Source organism: Macrobrachium nipponense, chromosome 6 (genome assembly GCF_015104395.2).
Source record: "Macrobrachium nipponense isolate FS-2020 chromosome 6, ASM1510439v2, whole genome shotgun sequence".
NCBI classification, from domain to species: Eukaryota; Metazoa; Arthropoda; class Malacostraca; order Decapoda; family Palaemonidae; genus Macrobrachium; species Macrobrachium nipponense.
The window spans coordinates 1924711-1948919 of record NC_061108.1 but is presented as its reverse complement, the minus strand read 5'-3'; the positions used below and the strand labels follow the sequence as shown (position 1 = coordinate 1948919).

The 24209-nt window shown below is 36.0% G+C and overlaps 1 protein-coding gene across 4 annotated transcripts in view; it reads left to right on the top strand.

The window, feature by feature from the left end:
• Positions 1–24209, top strand: part of LOC135216326 (cAMP-dependent protein kinase catalytic subunit 1) — a 794959-nt gene that overhangs the window by 761314 nt on the left and 9436 nt on the right. For 2 of the 4 annotated variants that reach the window (XM_064251500.1, XM_064251503.1), the window contains 7 exons: positions 3295–3423; positions 4760–4858; positions 9393–9475; positions 13149–13275; positions 13788–13883; positions 15897–16019; positions 16432–16596. In XM_064251500.1, the coding sequence (XP_064107570.1) occupies positions 3295–3423; positions 4760–4858; positions 9393–9475; positions 13149–13275; positions 13788–13883; positions 15897–16019; positions 16432–16596 (822 nt within the window). Of the gene's footprint in view, positions 1–3294; positions 3424–4759; positions 4859–7608; positions 7692–9392; positions 9476–10131; positions 10215–13148; positions 13276–13787; positions 13884–15896; positions 16020–16431; positions 16597–24209 lie in introns of all 4 variants that reach the window. The other 2 variants (XM_064251501.1, XM_064251502.1) reach the window with 2 other exon arrangements.

The window sequence follows — 24209 nt, the reverse complement described above, 5'->3', positions numbered from 1 at the left end:
GTAGCGATAGCCGCCTCGAGAATTTGATGCATCCAGGTCAGAACTCCCCCATTCTCCAGATGCTTAGACGAAGATCATTGCATCGCTGCATGACTTAAGGTTCTCTTCCTTGGGCCCCTAGCTGCAACCCCTTTCGTTCATTTTACTGTACCTCCTTCCATTTTACTTTCCTCAACCCTCTCCTTAACAATTGCTCCATAGTCCAACTGCTTTGAGGTTTTCCTTCTGTTACGCCTTTCAAACCTTTTTACTCTCAATTTTGGATACTGCATTTTATGTTAACATATGAAGGTTTATATTCACTTAGTCACACTGGAATTAAGTATGGCAAAGGTAGGCAATATGAATTATGAGTTTGAATTACGATATGATACTTGGGTGTCGTACTGCTGTTCATGGAATCCGGCATTCCTGCTTTATTGATTTCCTATTGTTTTCTAGAAATTCACCTCTCTCTCTCTCTCTCTCTCTCTCTCTCTCTCTCTCTCTCTCTCTCTCCTCTCTCTCTCTCATGGTATTTTGAGGTGTTACGAGCAGCATCGACTATATTTTATGCTTGTGATATTTGAAAAATGTTCAAAGTTTTGCCAAAATAACTTAGGCAGTGACTTTTCACTACTAGAATATGCTGAATTTCAAGGAGGTGAACTTTTCTTTAATATCTATCAAGTAAGGGTCTTTTTTTTTTCCTTTTTTTAACAAAATGCTGTCATTGTACAGAACGTGGCCAGTATTAGTCAGGAATTAATATACCTACACCTACACAGGATGATTATGGGCAAGGGTATTAAACCCCCCTAAACACATTGCGCCACTCAACTCTGTATCTTTCATACATCGAGACGTTTCCTTTCTCTTAACTTGCATAGAGATAGACTCGTTACTTAGCATCGCTTGGATGATACTTTTGTTTGTGTAGTTTTCATTTTTCTTATGATGAAGATCAGACAGTGTTAGATATTGATATTTTTTTCTCGCCAGTCGATGTGACTGCATAGTTTCTCCCCTTAGGGGGTTAGTGCCATCAGTGCACCTCACTGTAGGCATGACTTAAGGTTCCTTGCAGCGTACCTTCTGTAGTAGGCCCTTTGCTGCAACCCTTCTCATTCATTTTGCTGTACCTACGGTCATATTCTTTCCTCCATCTGAACTTTTAACCCTCTTGTGACAGTTGTTTCATCGTGCAATTGCGAGGGTTTCCTCCTGTTACACCTTTCAAACCTTTTTCTCTTAATTTTTCCTTGGTTTTTGGTCTGTTTCTTGTATGTAAAAGACTGCATATACATAATGTTTTGTATTGTGAAAATGCTCGACCATCTTTTAAGTGTACGAGTCAATCGAATGAAGTGGATGCACCTTCATGTGCGTAGTAAGCCATTTTCATTGGTTGTCAACACAATGGAATTAATGCATGTGACGATTATGAACCTTGCAAGAATTTGCCAAGACCATAATACTCTTGACGAAAGCCCAAATTATTGTATTTTTGTCTTGACCTTGGAAGCAGACACACATTCTCCCAGAATGTGCTTACGTGACCAGGTGTCTTATGCTCTGAGGATTATTTTGAGACGTAAAATGAAGACCTCGTTGTCTGCTTGCATATTGTTTTGGTTAGGGAGCTAAACACTCTTAGGAGACCGGTGTACCGTTGTTTCAGAATCGAGTTCACTTCAGGCAAAAGCAAGAAATTTAGAGAAGAAAAATGCCTTCTGAATCTTACCATTCCTGTTTGCTGTAGTTGGGAATGAATTGATTTGAGCTTTCATTCATTTTTTTTTGTCTGTTTATTAATTTGTTAATTTATTTTTTTTCCTTTTTAGTACGTCATCTTTCCTTTCTGAATTTCCAATTACATATTCTTTGGAAGCTTGAATTTCAAGTTAGTAGTCCCTGTGGTGGGCTTGTTCCATATGAATAGGGTTCATCTTCTGAGAATAATAATGATAATATAAAAAGAAGCTCTCGAGGTTACTGAGTATAACTTGTTTGATCACTTGACCCTTTTTTATCACTTTCACATCTCTAGGAAACAGGGCCACATTTAGAGTCTGTAAGTACTTAAATGTTAAGTAAAATAATTTGTAAATACTTACAAGGAAACAAGTTATACTGAGTAACCTTGTGGGTTTCTTTTTCCATCTTCAGAGGAGAACTGCAAGAAGTTTTTAGTTCGGTGTCATGATAATAATAATCTCTTTGGAAATTGGCTGGAAGAATCCAGTGCCTAAGAATAATTTTCATAATTATTCCTGTGATTTTAGGTTTTGCATAAGACCTGTATAGTGAATTTTTTTTTTTATGTGTCTCAGATTTCAAAAGATCTTGAAACCTTCATTATACACGAAGTGAATATTGTTCCATGCACTGAATACCGTTATGCAAATTCTCTCTCTCTCTCTCTTTCTCTCTCTCTCTCTCTCTCTCTCTCTCTCTCTCTCTCTCTCTCTCTCTCTCTCGTCTTTCAGTGCCACGTTAAACATCCGCTTGCAATTTTATTTGACTGTTTAAAGATGTCTTTTAGCTCCCTCTCTTCGTTCCTTCTCATTGATTTGCAGTCTCTCTCTCTCTCTCTCTCTCTCTCTCTCTCTCTCTCTCTCCTCTCTCTCTCTCTTTTCAATTTTAGCGCATACTGGCTGCTAACAAGGTCTCTAATGGCAGCTCCTGTTTACTCATTAGTGCCCTTCCTTATATACACGAACGTATCAAGGTTGCGTTATGGACACGGTGTGTGTGTGTGTGTGTGTGTGTGTGTGTGTGCGCGTGCGCGCGCCTGCCCTGTGAGGTTTAAAGCGTGTTATTATTATTATTATTATTATTATTATTATTATTATTATTGTCTCACATTCATCCTTCAGTTCACATATGATTGAATTTATATTTTAATCATCCTATTTATTTTGATTGATATAAAATTAACTCAAATAATGTATGTATCGTATATAACAATTGATTTATTTTTATTATTATTATTATTATTATTATTATTATTATTATTATTATTATTATTATTATTATTATCCATTTCCCACACTCTTATGTAACATATTGTTGACTTATGATTAAATTTTTATTATATCCATCATTGTGTACTTTTTTTATGTAACAGGACACTTAATTATTATTATTATTATTATTATTATTATTATTATTAGCAGCAGCCATGTCTCACACTCAACATATTACTAGTCACATTCGATTGTTTTCAATTTTATACACCCTTTATTCTATTAAACCTTTTATTTGACCTGACCTCCTCACTGTAGTACTGATTCCGCGACCTTGCTTTTGCAGAACACGGCGTGCCTGGACGATTTTGAGCGCCTCAAGACATTGGGCACTGGCTCCTTCGGGAGGGTGATGCTGGTCCAACACAAGTCTACCAAGGAATACTATGCCATGAAGATACTTGATAAACAGAAGGTAATGGACGGAGAGTAATTGGGGTCTCTTTCAGTTAGCCGTTTTTCTCACTTGCTTAATTTCAGCGTCGCGTCAGTTGGGGCTTCACAGATACGTAGTGTTCGATGTGTTGGTAACTATTTATTTGTGTTTGTAGAACCAATTTAAAATATTCTTTCCAAAGTTATGTAGGTCTCTGGACGGCAATCATTTAATCTTATAAACAAGAAGTCGGTAAACAAACATCAACACATTTTTCAGTATTAGAATAAAACACTTAAGTTCATTTTCACTTGTTCATGTTCTGTCCCATTGTCTTATTCAGATAAATAAATAAATAAATAGAGTTAGATTTTTCAGTATTAAATTGTATTAAAAGTTTACTTTCACTTGTTACGTATTTTATTTTGTTCAAGTTAAGAAATATAAATACAGTTTCAGTATTAAAATAGATTACAAGTTAATATCCACTTGTAAATATTTTATTTTATTCATAAAATGTTGAAAGGATGGGAGAGAAAGGGTAGAGAAATGCAGCTTGCAAGGGAAAGTACATAACGTAATGACTTGTATTGATATGTAATGATAACTCTGTCAATAGCGGCCGTCCTGTTGCTGTCAGATCTGCTCTCCGTCTTTCCTCTTCCTGCCAACATAAATCTCCTTCGTTAACGATGGAAAAAAAACTGCAAGTATGTGATACGACGTCGTATATATGTCAAATTAGCGTCAGGCTGATTAACTGACTCGAATTATTTATTGATGTAAAATCATGTCTTTGTAAGACTTGTTTTCAGTTTTATGATTTCTCTCTCTCTCTCTCTCTCTCTCAACTTTGCTTTAAATACTTAGTCAATTACTATTGCTGTTCAAAGCTGGGTTCAAAAGGAGCTTAGTTTATTACTGTATTAATTGTATGTCTTTCAGCTTTTATATCGTAAATTACCAGCTATATATATATATATATATATATATATATATATATATATATATGTGATATATATATATATATATATATAGATAGATAGATAGATATATATAATAATTTTATTTATTTTTATATATGTATTTTTTTTTTTTAATTTTTTTTTTAATTCAATTCCTCAGTGTATGAAACCTTTAGATTTCCACGTGTACCGAAATTTTACGAAACACGAGCGTACCCACTCGGTTTAATTGATTTTTTAAAAATATGTATAAATGCAGCTTTCTCCATAGTACTTGAGGTGAAAAGAAAATGGTTGACCTGGTCTACATTTGAACTTTTACTTACTTTAATTTCAGTTATTCACGTTATGATATTATGCTGAATGGTATATATTCAGATACGTTCTCACGCTTTGCCTTTTATTTCCAGGTGGTGAAATTGAAACAAGTAGAACACACCCTGAACGAGAAGCGAATATTACAAGCCATCACCTTTCCATTTCTCGTTAGTCTAGAGTTTCATTTCAAGGTAAATATCTCCCCGTTTGTTGTCTGTTCTGACTCTTATAATTGATTTTGTGATGAGATTTTGTAGAGACTGGCCAAACGGGTATTTCTCCCATGGGGGAGTAGTGCCGTCAGCGCACCTGAATGCGGTGTTATGTAGACATTACTTAAGGTTCTTCGCAGCGCTCCTTCGGCTCCTAGCTGCGACCCCTTTCATTCCTTTTACTGTATCCCCTTTCATATTCTTTCTTACGTCTTGCTTTCCGTAACGATTGATTCATATCGCAACTGCTTTGAGGTTCTGTCAATTTCAGTTTTGGCGCTGAAAGGCCTCACAGGTCCCAGCGCTTGGTTATATTTAACGCTATCCCCTCATCTCAACTTGAAAGTTGGATCGTTGTTGTTATTTTTTTTATATTAAGGTGGGAATAATGATTGTAGATTAAAATCAACAGCGTAGCCGGTTCGGGAAAATTCCTGGGTGTTGTATCCGTCGTAATTTTTTTTCCATATCATTTTGTGATATCTCTTTTCATTCGTCGTCTGTTGGAACCTATAATTTTATAACCTTTACCTTTCAAAAAATAAAAATAAAGCTAAATTTTGTAAATTGAAGTGCTGTCATTGGGTCCCTTCCCTGTATTATTATTATTATTATTATTATTATTATTATTATTATTATTATTATTATTATTATTATTATTATTATTATTATTATTATTATTATGTATTACAAGCCAAATCCCTCCCTACCCCAGCCACCTGAAGAATTTTATGATCTGATCTCGGAGAGCAATTGCGAACGATTATCCGGAATTGCGCAGATCAGCTGTAGACATCATCGTGAGAGCACACACACGTGTGCAGCGGCATCGACGTGATTACGGCACCCTGATGACGTTTACGTTTTCCGTGATAGTCGTGAGAAACGTATGGAGTCAACCGCACTGGTTTAAGTAGATCCCCGATGCCGATTCGTTGGAAATTGCGCCTTAGTTTTAGGATACGGTTTTAGCGAAACCACCTGTTTTTCCTTCATGCTCCTTGAATTGAGTTTTGTTACGTTTAGGGGGGCGTTGTCTCTTAGCGTCGTTACGCTTTGCAGAAGCGAACGCAAGTAAATTGCAGGTTATGAGTCTGGCTTTGTGATTGGCTGATGTCAGTCTCATTGTTGAGATTATATCCCCATCCCTGTTTTGTTTGTGCCGAATGAGATCCCCTTCCTGCAGCATCGTTGTCATCTTGGCTGGCTGCTGCTGCTGTGTCATGTGTGCAGCATGCAGCATATCTGAGCATTGGCTGTCGGAAGTCGCTCATTTAGAGCATGACGGAAATAATTAAAACTCTTGGAAGGAATTAAAGGGGGGAGGGGGCAGGCTTCGTTGCACATGCTATATGACTGGCAGAGGGAACACCGCCCACACGCAAAATTTTCTTTTGACTCACATTGTGGCTTATTTTATTCGTCGTAGGAGGGTGTCCATAAGTCATTTACTCTCATTGGACAGGGAATGAAATTGGAGGTATGATAAGTAAGGCTTGGCAACTTACCAAATAGCTCTCTATCTCTCTTGCTCTCTGTAAAAAGAAAAAAATCTGTTCCTTCTTAATAAGCTAAATGGTAAGTAATAGATGACTTACCCATTCCACGACAGTAATTCCCCCTGACACACAGGTGGATCGATCTATGGGGGTTAGTCTTCGAAATTCTCTTAGGAAAACGACTTCTGGTGATTAATATTGAACACAAAGTTACTGCCAGGGAGGCTGTCCTATAATCTCTGTAGAGAGAGAAGGAAGCATTACAGGCCACAGAAATATGACAACATGTTTCTCCCATTCTTCTGTTTCTTCCATTCTTCTCCAGTTGAAATCCAGCCTCGTACTTTATACGTCAACAGATTTCGGGGATTCACGTGAATTTCTTTCACGAATTTTAGTATGGACTCATTTTGTTCTTGGGAAATAACTTCTTGGTCTTCATTTATTAACTATAGCCCAAGTAGGCTCTTAGGATTTTTGTTGTGCATTTTCCATGCTCATTGTACTTTTAAATGTATGGAGTACTCGCTATGAGGGGATAGCTTGAATATAATGTTCATGTATACATAAGCTTAATTTTATTGTATTTATAAAGTTATTACAAACTTGCTGTTATTATTCATGAAAATTAATAAATTTTGATACATTTGATATACTTGTACAGATGTATTCTATAATAATATATGAAACTATTCATGTATGATAACATTTCATTGTATTTATAATGTTTAACAAACTTGCCATTATTATTCATGATAAGTAATATATTTTTATACATTTGATATAGTTGCATAGATGTATTCTTTATTAATATATGCAACCATTTATGTACAATAACATATACGTATATTCCAGTATTTACATACAATGATAATATATTCCAGTGTTTATGTATGAGACTGAATGAACGTTATTACAATAATATTTTTTCAGGATTACTTACAGGTGGCTGTCATTCCTTCCAGTGCTGCATTGCCTTTCATTAAGGCGCACGTTTCCTGTTCTGAATTTAGTGCTGTAATGTAATAATAGATTATGTCTATCATTTTGTCTATTGTATATTCCATTACTTTCCTCGTATGTTCTATTTCAGTATCAGTCATTGTCGTGATTCAAGCAAGTCTCTTATTTTTCTTCCGCCTGTTCTCTCTATTCTTAGTTGTGTCTTTATTTTTTATTATTATTCTCTTTTTCGTTTATGATTTTCCTGTGTTCTTGACAAACCCGCAGGACAACAACAGCCTTTATATGGTCATGTCGTACGTCAATGGCGGGGAGATGTTCACCCATCTTCGACGTGACCGCAGGTTTAGGTAATCCTCCTCCTCTTACCTTTACCACCTCCCCCTCCACCAACCTTTACCACCCCCTCCTCCTCCTTCCCCTCTTACCTTTACTTCCTCCTCCCCCTCCTCATCCTCTTACCTTTACCCCTCTCCTCTTATCTTGACCACCTCCTCCTCCACTAACCTCTACCACCTCCTCCTTCCCCTCTTACCTTTTTACTTCCTCCTCCTCTTCCTCATCCTCTTACCTTTAACGCCTCTCCCTCTTCCCTTTACCTCCTCTCCCACTTACCTTTACCACCTCTTCCTCCTTCCCATCTAACCTCTGCTTCCTTCTCCTCTTCTTACTTTTACCTCCAGTTCCCCTCCTCCCCCTCTTATGTTTTCATCCTCCTCCCACAATAATAAACTTTGAAAATCACATCAACTGTCATTCTTTTGGCATCGTGTTGTACAGTCGGGTTGGTTTTATAAATATATGCAAATAAACATAATTTAGTTTTGTCTCAGAATTATTAATATGGTTTTAACGGCTGAAATGATATGCGCTTTGGTTAACCTGACTGGTTGTGGTATTAGAAAAAGAAAGTATACAACTAAATACACGAGGTACTTGAACTAGTCTCGTAGTTTTGTAGTGTATATTATTAAGGCCCCTCTATTAAATTTGTTAACCTTAGTTAGAATTTAAACAATTTTATTTAACGTGACAAGTGTTCGGATGTCTTCTCAACGTCTCCTAAATTGTTAGTTTTGTGACACGAACACTCGGCTGTTTTTAATTAGGACCATCATAGATACAGTCCATTACATCTACCGTTCCTGTAATTAGTTTTTGCCCAGAGTAGGAAAAGGCCACATTTTCTCATTAAACTTGAAACGTAGTAGTCATTGATGTAGTCAAACACATACTGGTTGTTGAAATCATTGTCAAGGAATGAATTTACAAAATGTAGTTTTCGGGAGAAAATATACCAAATGTATTTTTCAGGATTTGAGTTTTTTTTTTTTCCTTTTTCTGAATTTGGTTCCAGACATATTGCAAAGAAAGGAAGCCGCGAAAGCCAGGAAATAATAATATTAGCTAAGCGTCCACGTTGACACGATCTTGAATTCATTCTGCCGTGTATTGAGATGTGCTGCTACTTTCTTCTTGGCCGTTAGACAGTCATTCCTTTGAACAATATCCACACCCCCTCAATCGTTCTTCAACTGTTTTTTCCCATTAACTCCAAAGCTACTTATTACGTCTAAATTTCGAGCTGGCAGTCTCCCGTAATTTAACGACTGTGTGTGTTTCTCCATCAGTGTAGGTCGCAATTCTGTGTAGTCAGTGTGTATTTTAACAGTTTATCCTTTCAGGTGCTCAAACAGTTTCATCTGGAACACCTTTACTGTTTTTGTGCTGCAAGCCTTGAGTTATTCATATGTGTAGACTAGCCACTCCGAAGTCAAAGAACTGGAAATTATTGTCTTACGTCCCATCGATCCATAGAAGAAAATAGGATATCTTGTTATGACTCTCTCTCTAAGGAAACTGTTGTCCTACATTATATCAATTTATCAGAAAGAATGTTATCTTGTTATTAATCATTGAATCTCTCTCTCTCTCTCTCTCTCTCTTCTCTCTCTCTCTCTCTCTCTCTCTCTCCAAGTACTTGATTGCGGTGTATATGATTTTTGCAAACAGTCAAATGAACTTCAAGGATCGTTTATTTACTCCTGCAGGATAACACAAATTTATACATGGTGCTAGAATATGTCCCCGGAGGCGAGATGTTCTCACACTTGCGTCGCTTGGGGAGATTTAGGTAATTACTAACAACATAATTCTAAATGCATTTCAGTTTTTAAATTACATTTTTAAGCCCTGTGTCATTCTGTGCCGAAACTAATCACCTTTTTTTCTTCCCTCTTTTTTTGTATACCAAATGTCATTATTTCCAGGCCTTTTCTACTACTAACCGTAATACGTGATGACTCCTGATGCCTCTTTCCAGACATTTTTTTGTAGCGTTGCTTCGAGGAGTTGATTGGTTTGTCCCTGTACCCAGTCTTATGAAAATGACATCCCAGACATGCCCTGCACAGCATTTATCTGACGTGTATCAGGCATAGCAAGCACTTGCTTGAAAACAGTCATGACAGGTCTCTCTCTAAATTACTGAATTTCAATGCAAGGTCTCATGCAAAAATGCTGCCTTCCAATGACCTTCCTTCAAATGAGGCTATTTTTTTTTATTAACTGGACTGGCATCTTAAAGAACAGATACACCAAAAAAAAACATTTCTGACTTAACCAGGGAGACCTGCCAAGCAAGTGCATAGTTATGGGGAGCCTCATACACTGTCAGTATGTTCCCTGACATGTGCAAACGACGACCCACCCCTGTTTGTTGGTTATGCCCGATTGTTTGAGTTGATTTTTTCCTTGTGGTTTTCAAATGTGTTACGTCTTGATTTTCAGGATAATTCCAATTTGTACATGGTGTTAGAATACGTGCCCGGTGGCGAGATGTTCTCCCACCTGAGAAAGATTGGCAGGTTTAGGTAAGATGCCCAGTGGCGTAAATAACACCCATCCGCCCCCCTTTCCCTTCCCCCCACTGACGCCAAATCCATGTCCCCTCCAGTGTCATGACCACGGGAATATCTGTAACGGGAAAGTTCAAATAAGAAGTAAATCAAAGCCCACCACAGTCATTGCTCTGGACCAACTTAGTTTCCCCTCCATCCTCCTTAAAAATATAATCCCCATATTCCTGTATCTTCCGGTCGTGAGAACGACAGTGCTCGAGTATGCTCTAAAAGTCATTCCTATGTAGGTCCAGTTTTTGTACCCCATCGCCTCCCCTTTTCAACATATTCTGAGCGGGTTGCGAACCCACCTTAACTAACCCTGTGGTTTGTGTGTACATTCCCGTGTGGAGCCTTGAACGGATCTTAACCCTGCCTCCTAACCTTCCACCGTCACCCAGTTTTTGATGGATTTTCTCACACTGCATTAGTTGGCTTCATGGTTCTTGGTGTCGGCTCAGGATTTTCACTGTTGTTTGTTGAAGAAGAACCCTCATGTCAGACGCTGTGCTTGGCATTTTGTCTCTCAGTTTAAAGAAAGAAAATAGTATGGAAACATGAGGCATTCGAGATTGGTGACGCTGTTTCCTGAGCCTTGCAAAATAGTATTTGTGGTGTTTTTATTATTCAGAAAATCAAACCTATTCGTATGGAACAAGTCCACTAAAGGGGCCATTGACTTGAAATTCAAGCTTCCAAAGAAGAAAATAGTGCTCATTAGCACGACTTCCAGAGAGCTGTCGCCTGTACATGAGGGTCTCTTACTGATTTATGCTTGCCTGTTGAAGTGGCGCAGTTGAGATTTTATCTTTATTTAAATAAATATATATATTTTTTAGTGAAATGGCAGCAGTAGGCGACACCAAGTGTTCAAAAACGAAATATTATTCATAGATGTCCCAAGTAGATGTAATTTGTTGTAGCCATGTGTTTTCCTACAGCATTTGAGATGCTTCCCTTTGATGGGATTAGTGTGCGTGTGTTTTCTCTCTGTATTTGCTAGAAATCAAGTTGTTTTATTTATTTATTTATTGTTTTGCTTCACGGTGCAAGTTTTTTTTTCTTTTTTTATTCGAAATAGACCTAAGGCTTCAGTCCTATTTCCAGTAGTCAGGATAAAAAAAATGTAGTTGAAACAAATTCAGATTATATATTGTGGAAGACATTGTTTGTTTATGCCCGTTAATCAACTTTGCCTTGTTGTTGCCATAAAAGCGTGTATGTATAATTATATATATATATATATATATATATATATATATATATATATATATATATATTATATATATATATATATATAAAATTATTATTATTATTATTATTATGGTGTGTCCTTACATGCATGTATGATTTTTTCGTTGCTGTTGTGAGCACGGACACAGATTATTATTATTATTATTATTATTATTATTATTATATATATATATTTATATAGCCATTATAGAGTTTCTTGAAGTCCATTAAATCGACTTAATCATCAGGCTTAAAACATATTCTTGTACTGATGAAAAATGGTCACTTCTGTTTCTCAGAGACATGCAAATTATACGTATTTTCAAATTATATTTTCCATCTAGTGTTAGTTTACATATGAAGGGTTGGAACTGCTTTCGAGTCATTTCAAAGCTGATTTTTTGTAAATGCGAAGATCTGGTGACGTGCACAGCAAAAAATGTTGAAACATTTGCTGAATTTTGAAAATATGAAGATTCATGATAGACTACAAATGAAGATGTCTAATAGATTTGCCCCTTGTATAGAATTCGGAGTTGTGTTTGGTTAGGTTTTTTCTTTTTCAAAATGTATCACGGAAGGTTATTGCTCCAGGGACATATCGACAATGGCCTACAAACTCCTATTTTATCCAAACATTGTCTCTTGTTGCCACATCTTTTCACTCCACTTTTTGTAAATGCATAAATATTGTGTATTGCACAGATAAGCTACAAGTTATTTTGGTGCTTATCCTCACTTTTACCCCCAAGGAAGATCTCTCAGTAAGATTTGGAAGACTCGTCACATTGTGATAGTTTGTCATTTTGGTTAGGAAGAAAAGTTGTAAACTGATGAAAAAATTGAATGCCTTAGATAACCTTCATAAAATACAGAACATAAAAGTTTGAACTAATTCTGTTAAATGTATCAAATGGATAGGAGATAAGGATTAATTTACCAATTATAATCTACCAAAATTAACTTCGATACTTAATAATGGTGATACTGACTTCTCGTAATTGCATGCATGCTTGTGCTTATATTGTTTGTGGTGATGCTTACATCGGTGTTCGATTGGTCTTTCTAATGGAATTACATTCTACTTTTTTTGTTATGGTTTTGATTTTCCTCAAGTGAGTTTTGGTGTTATTTAATGTCATTTAAATGTGAAGATAATACTACTAGTTTCCCAATGTAACTCACAAGTTTGTTTGTGTACATGTAACTCAGGGCATCAAATCAGGGCTAACCCAACTTCACTGAAAGTTCCAAGGATGATAAAAGAAAGTTCGACCTTCTTTTGCCATGCTCAATATTTAGGATTGGTGTTTTACTTGAAGACTAATAATGAAGTAATATAAGACTTAAATATCACATTTTCATATTTTGTGTAGTGTATTTCATTCTTTCGTGCATGTGTCTTTCTTCAGTGCATAAACGTTTACTATAGCTGTTGGTGAATTTTGCACCTTAAGCAACTTTGATAATTTACTCAGTTTTTGTGTTGAAATCTCATTAAAAATTGTTAAAATATTTACTAAGTATTGTGAGAGTGAAATTTTTTTAAAATTGAGTTTTCAAACCAGAGGAAATAAGTTTAGAGTACATACTTGTATAAAAGTTTTTAACGTTTATATTTTCTTAATACTCTTTTAATTTGTACTAACACATTATCCTCTATGTTCCCTACAGTGAACCTCACTCTCGCTTCTATGCTGCACAGATCGTTTTAGCATTTGAGTACCTACACTATTTAGATCTTATATACCGAGATCTTAAACCTGAAAATCTACTTATAGACAGTCAAGGCTACCTCAAGGTAATGAACATTCTTGCTGTTTAATGTGTAACATTACTCGTATGAGTAAAAAGTATACCTAGGTAAGACTTGAATGCAGCACAGTGCTTGAAACATTCAAGCTCCGTTTCAGTATTGCTCTCTTGTCTATGAGAGGTTCTTACTGTTCTGTATTCCCTTTGGCAAAAGCAAATACAGAAAGTGAACTGTAACACAACCAGTTTATTGTGGTATAGTTTTATGAGGGCTGTGCTGCATTCAAATCGATTATCCTTATATTACAAAAAAAAATATGGATGCCAATTATTTTTTTCATTCTCATGAACTTACAAAAAGAGATTCAGAAGATTATTCATTCTTGTAAACTTAAAAGAAAATTTATGCCAAGTAATATTTTAAATAAAAATTTTTACATTTCCATTAGATAGGGAATGTCATTTATTACTTGCTACTCAGTTGATATCCCAGATAATATAAGTGGAACTGTATACGTAGTGTACTTTTGTTCATAGTACTTCTGAAATTCATTTCAGGTAACAGATTTTGGTTTTGCAAAGCGGGTGAAGGGACGGACGTGGACGTTGTGCGGTACGCCTGAGTACCTGGCTCCAGAGATCATTCTTTCCAAGGTAAAGCAGCTGGTTTACTGTTAATTTGTTGTTCATTAAACACCCATACTTACTTACTTTAAAATTTTACTAATATATGCTAGGCATGCAGTTGCTGTATTGGGCAATTGTTCCTTAATGATACAAACTCGTTTTTGGACAAAATAGGATGATGACTTAGATTACCAATATATGTTTAATTTCATATGCTATATACTAAATGTTACTTTGGCCATATTCCCACAGCACAGACTAAGAAAAATGTCTGCAAACAAAGGGGAGAATTAAGCAGTCATTACTCTTTGTCTAGAAAGAAATTAGTTGTCTTGTAGCAAAAAAAAAAAACTATTGTTAATGCAATAAAGAATGTATTGTAAAAGTAATTGTTTTACACTTGATGCACATAATATGTGGTAGCTTTTAATGCTACATATTATTATTATAAAGGATTAGTTTATCCAGACCTCTGAGCCTAATAACGGCTCTTCTCAGGCTGGCTGTATGCTACATAATAATGTTGTGTCCTTTTAACCATGAGTATGAGGAACTTCAAAGCAGTAATTTACTACCAGTATTTAATTATGCTCAGAATGATTTTTGTTAACAAGGTATTTGTCTTGGAAATGTATAAAAAGGCTTTTCATTTGATTGTCTGTGTACACAGCTTTTCTTCACGTGCTTTGTACATTAGTACACTCAAGTTTTTCTTCATGTGTTCAGTATATTAGTACACTCATATCATTTGCCTATTTCTTCATGATGACATACCTCTAGGCAACATGTAATTTTGCATTAATTTAAGTCATTGCCTCCTTAAGATGAGTGGAGACTTTTCCTTTAGTTAAACTAGCAGTTATTGGGTACTTTTGCACTAATGGGATTGACATTAACTCATCATAAATTTTTCAGTATAATAGTTTGAGTGAATACAAAAAGAGCTGTGCTCTTAATTAAGATTCACTGATCTTTTATCTTTCTTATGAAAGACAATGAAAACTATTGTAGTCATTTAGGTTGGTATACCAGTGAACAATTGAGGAGTGAAAGAAATTACCATTGTAACTCTTTTTCATGATTAAGCAATGGATTTACTTATCTGTTCATACAATTTCTAAACATGCAGTAATATGAAAACATGACGCTAGTATTGCATTGCATTTTAGTGAGAGCACTGAAACACATTTCTACCCTCATATGGCTTGCCGAAAGGATGTGAAATTTATTAAGAAGTGAAAACTGAAACAGTATTGTTTTTATCATTATCATCAAAATGACAGTAAGTTAGACATCTAGGTGGTAGGAAGAAAATAAATGCAGAACAAATGAAAGAACAAAAAGGCAGGAAGTGATGCTGCTAGGGATAAAAGGATGCTGTGTTCAGTGATCTGGATAATGTCCATTATGAACCTACCCATGAGCACTTCTCATGTTGAAATTTGGAAGCTGAACAAGGATGACAGATATGCATCTTACAGCATGACTCTCATCTTTTAGACTTACAGAATTATACATATGTATTCTTTTATTGTAAGAAGATTCTGTTTTGTTTAAAATTATTAACATCTACCAAATGACAGTTGCATCTTTTTTGTTTGACGCAACAAGCATCTTTTTTGTTCGGTGCAACAAACTTGACCTAACATTTTACCATTGGTAAAGTATTTGCTATAAATTTTGTAGTCTTAAGTATTGAGAGAAAGTATAGTATGCTTCTTAAAAAGAAGTGAAAATTCTTCACTGCACATTCATTTACAAGGTTTCTAATGGAAGGGGATCCCTCAGACATTTATAAACAATATTGACACACAAAAAACAGAATTTATAAAGCTTGTAGAGAAATAACCATCAATGCAAGTTTGCAATCAGTTTTAAGTAGTATTTATCTTGTATGGTGAGGACTCAGAATTTTAACACTTAAAACTTTGAACCAAAAGCTGATATCAAATATTGAAGGTTATACCTAGTTTGCTTTTGCTCTATACCAACCTGTGTATGATGTATTGAGCAATTTTATCACTTATCCGACTCTTTCAGGGATACAACAAGGCTGTAGATTGGTGGGCACTAGGTGTTTTGGTATATGAAATGGCGGCTGGATACCCACCATTCTTTGCTGATCAGCCTATTCAGATCTATGAAAAGATTGTGTCTGGAAAGGTAAGTGTCTGTTTTCTTTCAAGCACAATAATCTTTTTCCATTTTGGCCTTTATTTTATTCCAAACCCAGTTATCTTATTCATTTATAAATATCTATATTCATTTATAGATATCCTAAGTTGGAGTTCTTATTCATTTATAGATATCCTAAGTTGGAGTTCCATGTGATTATACAGTATCACCATAACGTGACTTCTCACTTTTTTACTACCTTAACTTCAAGGCCATTAAAGGCTAAAATTCACTAGTATGTGTACAATATAAACACACTAATGGCAGATGATAGGTTAGTTTTCCAGTTACTGTGTAATTATTATATAATCTTTGTAATTTAGACATTAGCAGTTCTAATTAATTTTTAAATTGTTGTCTGTTTACCAAAGTCAGAACTTAAATGCACTTGTTTTGTCAGGTACGTTTCCCTGGACACTTTTCTGGTGACCTGAAGGACTTGTTGAGGAACCTATTGCAAGTTGATTTGACAAAACGATATGGTAACTTGAAGAATGCTGTTAATGATATCAAGAATCACAAATGGTTCCAAACCACAGACTGGATTGCTGTATATTCAAGGAAGGTGAGTTACACACATAAAAAGATAGTGCTCAGATTTACTTTCACGATAGAGTTACTGAAGTACAAACCAAAGAGCTTTTTAAAATTTCCTTTATCAATGTACAGTATTATTTGTGCTTAGGAGTATATCGTAGCATTTTAGCATGTGAAACTTCTCATCAGGTATCAAATCTGTAGACCCCCTGGAAAATTCCAGACTGCCTTGCAGAGTACAAAATATTCATATTTTTAAATCCCAGTAACGGAGATTATTTTGCTTAGTTTTAACGTTAGTAATACTGCTTTTCCTCTTGAACAATTTAGCATTCACATTACTATGTGGTGAAATAAATCCTTTAAACTTTTTCTTCCCCTTCAAGACATGTAATGCAGTAGTTTTTGCTAGGCAGAATTTATACCTGAAAATCACAGTACTATACTGCTTAACTAGCATTATTTTGCATGAACTATACAGCACAGTATTCTATAGAGCTCACATTCTCTTATGTAGTTTTCATTTAGAATTAAATTTCACAGAAGTTAATATAATTTTTGTGTATTACTAAGTGAACTTGTACCTGTCAAAACATTGGAAAGTCACTGATATAGCAACGTACCAGAACATTGTAAAAACTTGCTGTTCAGGTGCAACTAGTTCATCACACTTGCAATCAAATTGGTAAGCATTTCACCATATTTAGTTCTGGAGTATTGTTAGTTAACTAGAACTCCTGGAACATTTAGTAGTTGCTCTAATTTCATAGATTAATGAAGTTGCATGAAAATTTCAGTGATGTTTCTGAAGTATTGTCAGTGAACTTGAACCACTGACACATTTTGCAGTTGCTTTAATTTTATAGATTTATGAAGTTGCATGAAATTTTATATATTGATTTCCTTTTAGGTATTTTCCTTAGATATCAATTTTAAATTTTAATTAGTACAGCTGCATTTCTCTTATCACTTAGAAAGCTTTAATTTGCATGATGAGGAAATTATAACACAAATATAGTAGACCTTCCTTATCAGCAATGGTTGGGACCCAGCAGCCACAAAAGTTCACAAGGTCCTCGTTTTGTGTAATTGCTTGTATTGGTTAGGATGCCAGTAATAATTGTGTAGTGCACAAAGATTGCTTGAGGTTAGAATCTTGAAGTATAGTATTTCACCTGTAAGGTAGTTCCTGAAGTTCACATCAATAAAATTCTTTTAAAAATTAAGAGTACGTGTCAGTTAATAATGTGTTCTTATTATGCAAAGATAAAATTGATAAATTTTCATTTTTGAGCACCACTCATTGATTAAGAAGTAATGTATCTTAGTTTCTTGACCTTTTTTTGTAACAATGATCCTCTTTGAAGCCATGGTGCATCTTGTTTTAATTCTAAATTTTCTTTCTCCTTGCCTAACAGTTTTTTTTAATTTCATGCAGAATAATAATTCAAACTGAATCTCAGTAAGTTGTGTAAAATGGCTTTCTAAACCAGAGAAGTCAAAACTTTGTTTCTGGAGCGTGCAGTTATGGTGGCATAGACCCTGACAGGATCATTCCCATCTCTTTGATAAAGACTGATGATTCCAATGCTCCTCAGACTACTAATATATTTTCCAAAAGATAGGTTTGTGGTTGCAAAATACTCAAATAGAAATCTGGCATGAGTGCAGTAGGTTTCAGTGCATGAAACTTACACATACTTACAAACCTCTTAGTAATACTAAGATAGTTGATCAACCCGGAAAACTGGGTTTATAGTCTGTTGACTCGGCCCATAAGGGTTTTCAGCTGATGATTTAAAGAAGGAAATCATACCTTGGATATCATTAAAATCAGTATATGTACGTATGTGTATATATTAGGGATGAATTTTTTTCCATTTTGGTGCAGCAGTGTTCTCTTTTTTTCATTCTTCTCTGGCTATGTTCTCTTGCTTTGATGAATCTAAGTTAAAACTAGATATTTGTGTCATTTTCTTCTCTATAGCACTCAGTTTTTCCAAGTTAAAACACAGTACATATCCTGCATTATATCTAATTTACTCAGATTTTAAGTACAGTATATTACAGATTTTAAGTACAGTATATTACAAACATTATAGTACAGATTTACAAACATTAAAATAATCACTTCAATGAATTATTTGCTCAAAAATGTTGTGGCCTCACATTCTTGTAAGTAGCAATACCCTAGTTATTTGTTGTTATCCATGATGTAGTGTAAGTCAGACGTGCTGCTGTTTTCATCTTGGAAATATGGTTATGCAGCCATTTTTTTAAAATTTATGATAGTGTTCAGCAACAGAGGTTCATTAAAAAAGAGGAAGTATATCCAAGGAATGAGAGAAAGAGCGAGCAGAATTTAAAATATAATTCATTTTCTGTCATTAAGGAAATTAATATAAAAGTTTTGTTTTTCAAAGTACTTACTCAACAGTACAGGATTTCACAATTATTAGTGAATGAGATTCAGGATAATTTATGAACGAGAAAAGTTTTAGGATAATTTATGAATGAGAAAAATTTTAGTCTATATGTCTTTGAAGTTGCAGATAAGGAGGGAATGCTATTAATTTGCACTAATGTATTGTGGAAATGAGAACAACGAGTAATACAGTCATTTTTGCTCTTGCAGGTTAAAGTTCTGTAAAGACAGATGCTAATAAAAAAAATTATTTATTTCTTACATTATTTTTTGTCATTTTGTTAAGTGAATATTACTCTTAAAAGATTACAATGATTACTCTTTTGTTCAAGATATTTCCATGAATGACTTGCTTGTTAAACTTAAAGAAACTAACATTAAACTTACATCAAAGGATTTTGAGCTTTTGAAATGTTATATCTTAATTTTTCCTGTCTTGATAAATAAAAAATCAAGCATTGTTCAAAAGCTCAGTATATCTGTTGATGTTGGCTGCATCATTTGCTCTGCTGAATCTTGCATGTTGCTACTGTTGCTGTATTGCCTTCCCTTTGGTAGACACCTGCCCCCCCCATTGGTTCCAAAGTTAAAGAACAAAGGGGACACTACTCAGTTCCCTCAGTATGAGGAGAGCAGGAACACCTTCCGCAGCTCACCAGAGGAGTTGTTCCCCAAGGAATTTTATGATTTCTAAGGGTTGGTACTTTTGTTTTTGTTTTATTACTTGGATGTGCATGCATTTTTTTATTTGTAATAATGTAGTTGTAAAAGTTATGCATGGTATGTTTTTACTGTTGCTGAATCAACTTTTAAAAGCCAATGTAGTCTCATTTGTATCTTTTATGCGCTTAATGTTTTGTGAGTTTTCAAAATTATTGTCATTTACCCTATTAAGGAGATTTTTAATTAAATATATCTCATAACTTCAGGTAACCTTTGATATGTTTATATTTATCAAAAGTTTACTTTTCATTTTTTTAAACACTAACAGAATGTTAATGTTTATATCACAGCCCTGTTGTCACAAGCCAAAACAGAATGTTAATGTTTATATCACAGCCCTCTTGTCACAAGCCAGGATAAGTCATTGTTATGTTACAAACCAAGATAGTAGAATTGGGGGAAAAGGAAAAAAGGTGAAATTTTATTAAGTTTCTTTTCTTACAGGATATCATCTTTATTAACATTTTCTGTTCCTACAGAAATATACATCAGAGCTTCTAAACTAGAGTATTCTTCAGTCCAAACTGGAGCAATATATCGAACTTTGTCACAAGGTTTCTTAATTATATTGTTCATGGAGTGACTCTGGGACTACCCCACTCGCTTTGTACCACCATTCACTTTTTCTTTGGCTGGTGTGAAAAGGGCAGTCTTCTCTCATTGTGTGGTTGATGAATCTTTTTTTTTTTTTAATACAAATGGTTGTATTTGTTCTTGTTTTTTATCCTATTATGGAGAGAAATAACATGACCAATGCCATCATTTGCAAGAGGCATGAGTAGTTCATGTCTTGCAACAATAGATCCATGCAGGTATTGTTCCTTTTGTAGGTGAAAGGATTTTGCTGGGTCTTCTTGCTAGAAGTATGGTGGTGGTTTTTCCCTGTAATGGAAAAAGTTTGGCAAGAGGAGCTTCTTCATGGGGAGTACACCCTCTGAATCCTTCTCACTCGTTTTTTCTGGCATCTTACATTCCTATCCTGATGCTTGCTGGTAGTGCTACCCCTTCTTAGAGGGACAGAAGTCTGGTCACACCCTCTTCCAGTAGAATAAAATCGCTGCTGGTAGTGGTGCTCCATCAGCAGCTTCCTCGCCCCTTTTTATTCATCAGATTGTAACATCCCAGATACTAAGAAGATGCCATGTTTAGAGTACCTGTGAAACATATGGTCTTTGCTTAACATTCCTGGTTGTCTGTCTTTTGCCGTGTTCCTGGACAACCTGACAAGGGAGGAGCAGTCTTTCTGATTTTCCTCTCCAGTAGCGTCTGTCGCTTCCCAAGCTAAATCTTTGCTTGCTGCAAAGGACGAGAATCTTCCTGTTTGCAGTACTAGTCTTATCTACAGAGCTTTCCTTAGGGAACAGGGAACACTATTGAAGTGAGATCACTCGTTGGCTTGCCTTGGTCCTAGCTAGCTCTTGGCTTCTTGGACAAAGTAAACCCATGATATGTAGGTGAGGGAGTTTTTAGTCTTCCAGCAGATCAAGCAAGCTTCTCCCACTGCTGCTCATGCACCAAAGAAGGTACGTATTACATGCCAGAGGAAGTAGAGGGTACTCTTTGCAGTTGGATGCACGAGTGTGATGGTTACCAACTGACCACCCACTGTAGAGAGATTCTGCCATAGGAGTTTTATTTTATACTTCAGAAGTGAATGCCATGATGTTGGTATCAATGGCATCTCTCCAGGTGTCTCATGGCTTGACCTTTGGTTGCATATATGACAGACTTCAACCTTGACTGGCATCTCATCTCAGGATGAGATTGCAATTTTTTAGGAGGTTGCTTTTGTAAGAGATTGGGCTTTCATCATCCGCACACAGAGTTAAGATGTGTGGGCAAACCATGATCTCAGAGGTATAACCATGATTGTCCTTCTTTCATCTTGGCAAGTTCTATTGAGGAGAGCTTCTTGCTGAGAAACAGCTCTGTGCTGGACTCGTTGCTTCTCTTTCCAAAGAGTTGTGTGGAGGCAGTAGTGAGTTCAGGAGATTAGGTTCTCAAGATTCCCTTCTCAACCATGCAGTATTCTCCAAAATTTCATTGGGGGCAAAGGCAGCCACAGCTAAACAATGCGATTCAATGCATTAGACATCTGCTCTTCCAAAACTCAGCCAGGTAGCCCAGTCTTCTTTCTCAGAGAAGGGTGGGAAGTTGCCAATTCATTCATCCTTCTGGAAGTGGTTTTATTCTCAAGACACATCCTGGCAGGAATAAAATCAGCTTTGGTGAATGGTTATCTTTCACCCCCAAGAAACAATCGTGACGCCACCTACATTTACGACTGAAGATTCATTGGCCTGCTCATCAAATTCTTCCCAAGTCATGCCCTTAAATTGAGATATCAAGGAAGATCGAGCAGGCTGCATGGATGATAGGAACTTCTTACAGGGAGATTTGTAAATTCCCCTCTGGAAATGCTTCTTTTCTCGGATGCATCAAAGGAGGGACGGGGCACACAGTTGAGAGTAAAGGTAGTTTCAGTTGTATGATCAAAGGAACTGCATACATGGTGATATAAGCACCCTACCACCTGATAACCAAGTCAGTTTGTGAAGACATTTCAGAGAATATATATCTAGCTGACAATTCACACACTGACTACTCATGCATCTGCAGAGTAGTTCCCTATACTCTCAAGGAGCAGACAGGTTGTTTGACAGTTCTTGAGAACAAAGTCCTCCAGTCTCAGATCCAAGAGCAGCGATGTAAAATTCTTTCCAGAGCCCCTGGAATAACTTTCATGTGCACAGTTTTTCTCCTGTCAAACTACTGCAGGATGATCATTAGAACCTTCTTTGTCAGTCATATGTTTCATTAGAACCTCCTTGTCATCACATGTTTCATTAGAACCACCTTGTCAGTCACATGTTTATAGGTACCCTCAAGTTTGGAGGTGTTCCAGTTTATCCTGCGAGAAGTTATCCTGCGAGAAGCTTTTCTCACAGGGCTTTCAGGGCTTTAAGGGATCTGTCTTGGTATCTTACTCATTCTTCTGTGATTGGGTACTAAATGTTCAGGAAAATGTTATAGACTTCCTTATCTATCTTTGTTGAGATAAGCCTCTCTTAGTTTCAGCAGTAATGGGCACTATCACTCAGCCTTGCTGCAGGTCTCTACTTCAATGCCAACATCCATGCAAATGAGAGGCTTAAAAAAGTTTTGCCCTTCTTGAAAACTTTATCCTAAGTGGGATGTCTCACTGGAGTCTTAAAAGCCAAGGTTTCCCTTTAGTCTGTTGCAAGCCTTGGACAGAATTGCCCTAAAACACTTTTTTTTTCTTCTTCAACTTTAGCCTTGGTGAAAATAGTTGTGGGGAGTTAATATAGATTTTCTTATCTTGTTGAGCACTTGAAGGGATGGAATCTTTCATCCTCTGTTGTTCCATATTTTGTGGCAAAATCTCAGAACCTCTCTGTTCTAGATCAAGATTCAGGTTTCTCAATCCTTTTTTTCCAAGCCTTAATTGGTGACAACTCAGATGAGAGGCTTGTTTACTGTTTTCAAACATCGTTAAGTTAAAAAACTGAAACCTCTACCAAAGGCTGGTGTGTATGACTTCATTAGTACAGAAAAAAATCACAAGGAGGAATGTCAAATACCGAATAAAATCACAAAAAGGAAAGTCAAATACCATTTCTTTCTGGGTTTGTAAGGTGATCAGATGAGCCAGGACAAAATGATGCCACCGAAGAGAAGTTTGGCACACACTAAGTCATGGGATGGGCAGTCCCTCACTTTATTGGGAAAATTTTTGTTATTTCAGGTAATGAGGGCAATTGCCAGGCTTGGAAGGCTTACCTTTACTCATTCTACCAGAGAGAAGTTGCCCACCAGCTGGATAATTTCTTCTTGTGGCCTGTAGCAGCTGCGAAACAGGTTTTGTAGGCACCAGGGGATGGATCAGACAGAATAGTATGTCTCATCTGAGCACATAAGCTCAGCCTGAGGCTTGAAGCAAGTATGGATTGATGACTTAAACCCAGTGTAAATCTGGAAATTTAAATGTGGAGTGACTGGATTCTTTTTCTTTCATTCTTTGAGTCCTGGCTGAAGAAACTTACTTAATCCCACCATTGCTCCAAGAACAGAAAATGAAAGCAGAAAACCAAAGTTTTCTGCAACTAGTCACTATCCATTGAATATAGGCACTGTACTCTAAATATTGAAGCTGTTCATGAGAGCTTAGCGACCAAAATGTCCCTGCTCTTTAGAAACTGACAACGGAGTTGAACTGCAATAACATTGGTGTGTAGTATGCAGCCAACCTGATGGTAGTAAACCATCTACTCAAGCTTCTGCTCTGCTGTGGGAAAGAAATATATGAGACACCACTCACCTTTCTTGTAGTCATGATGGTGGTGTTCTGCTCATCCATCACTGAAGCTTAATTACTTCAAAAATGTACAACATTACTTGCTGGAAAGTTGAGGAGAATGGGGTAATGTAGACTAGGACACCTAAAACGATAACTCCTCCTAGATAAGTGCAAT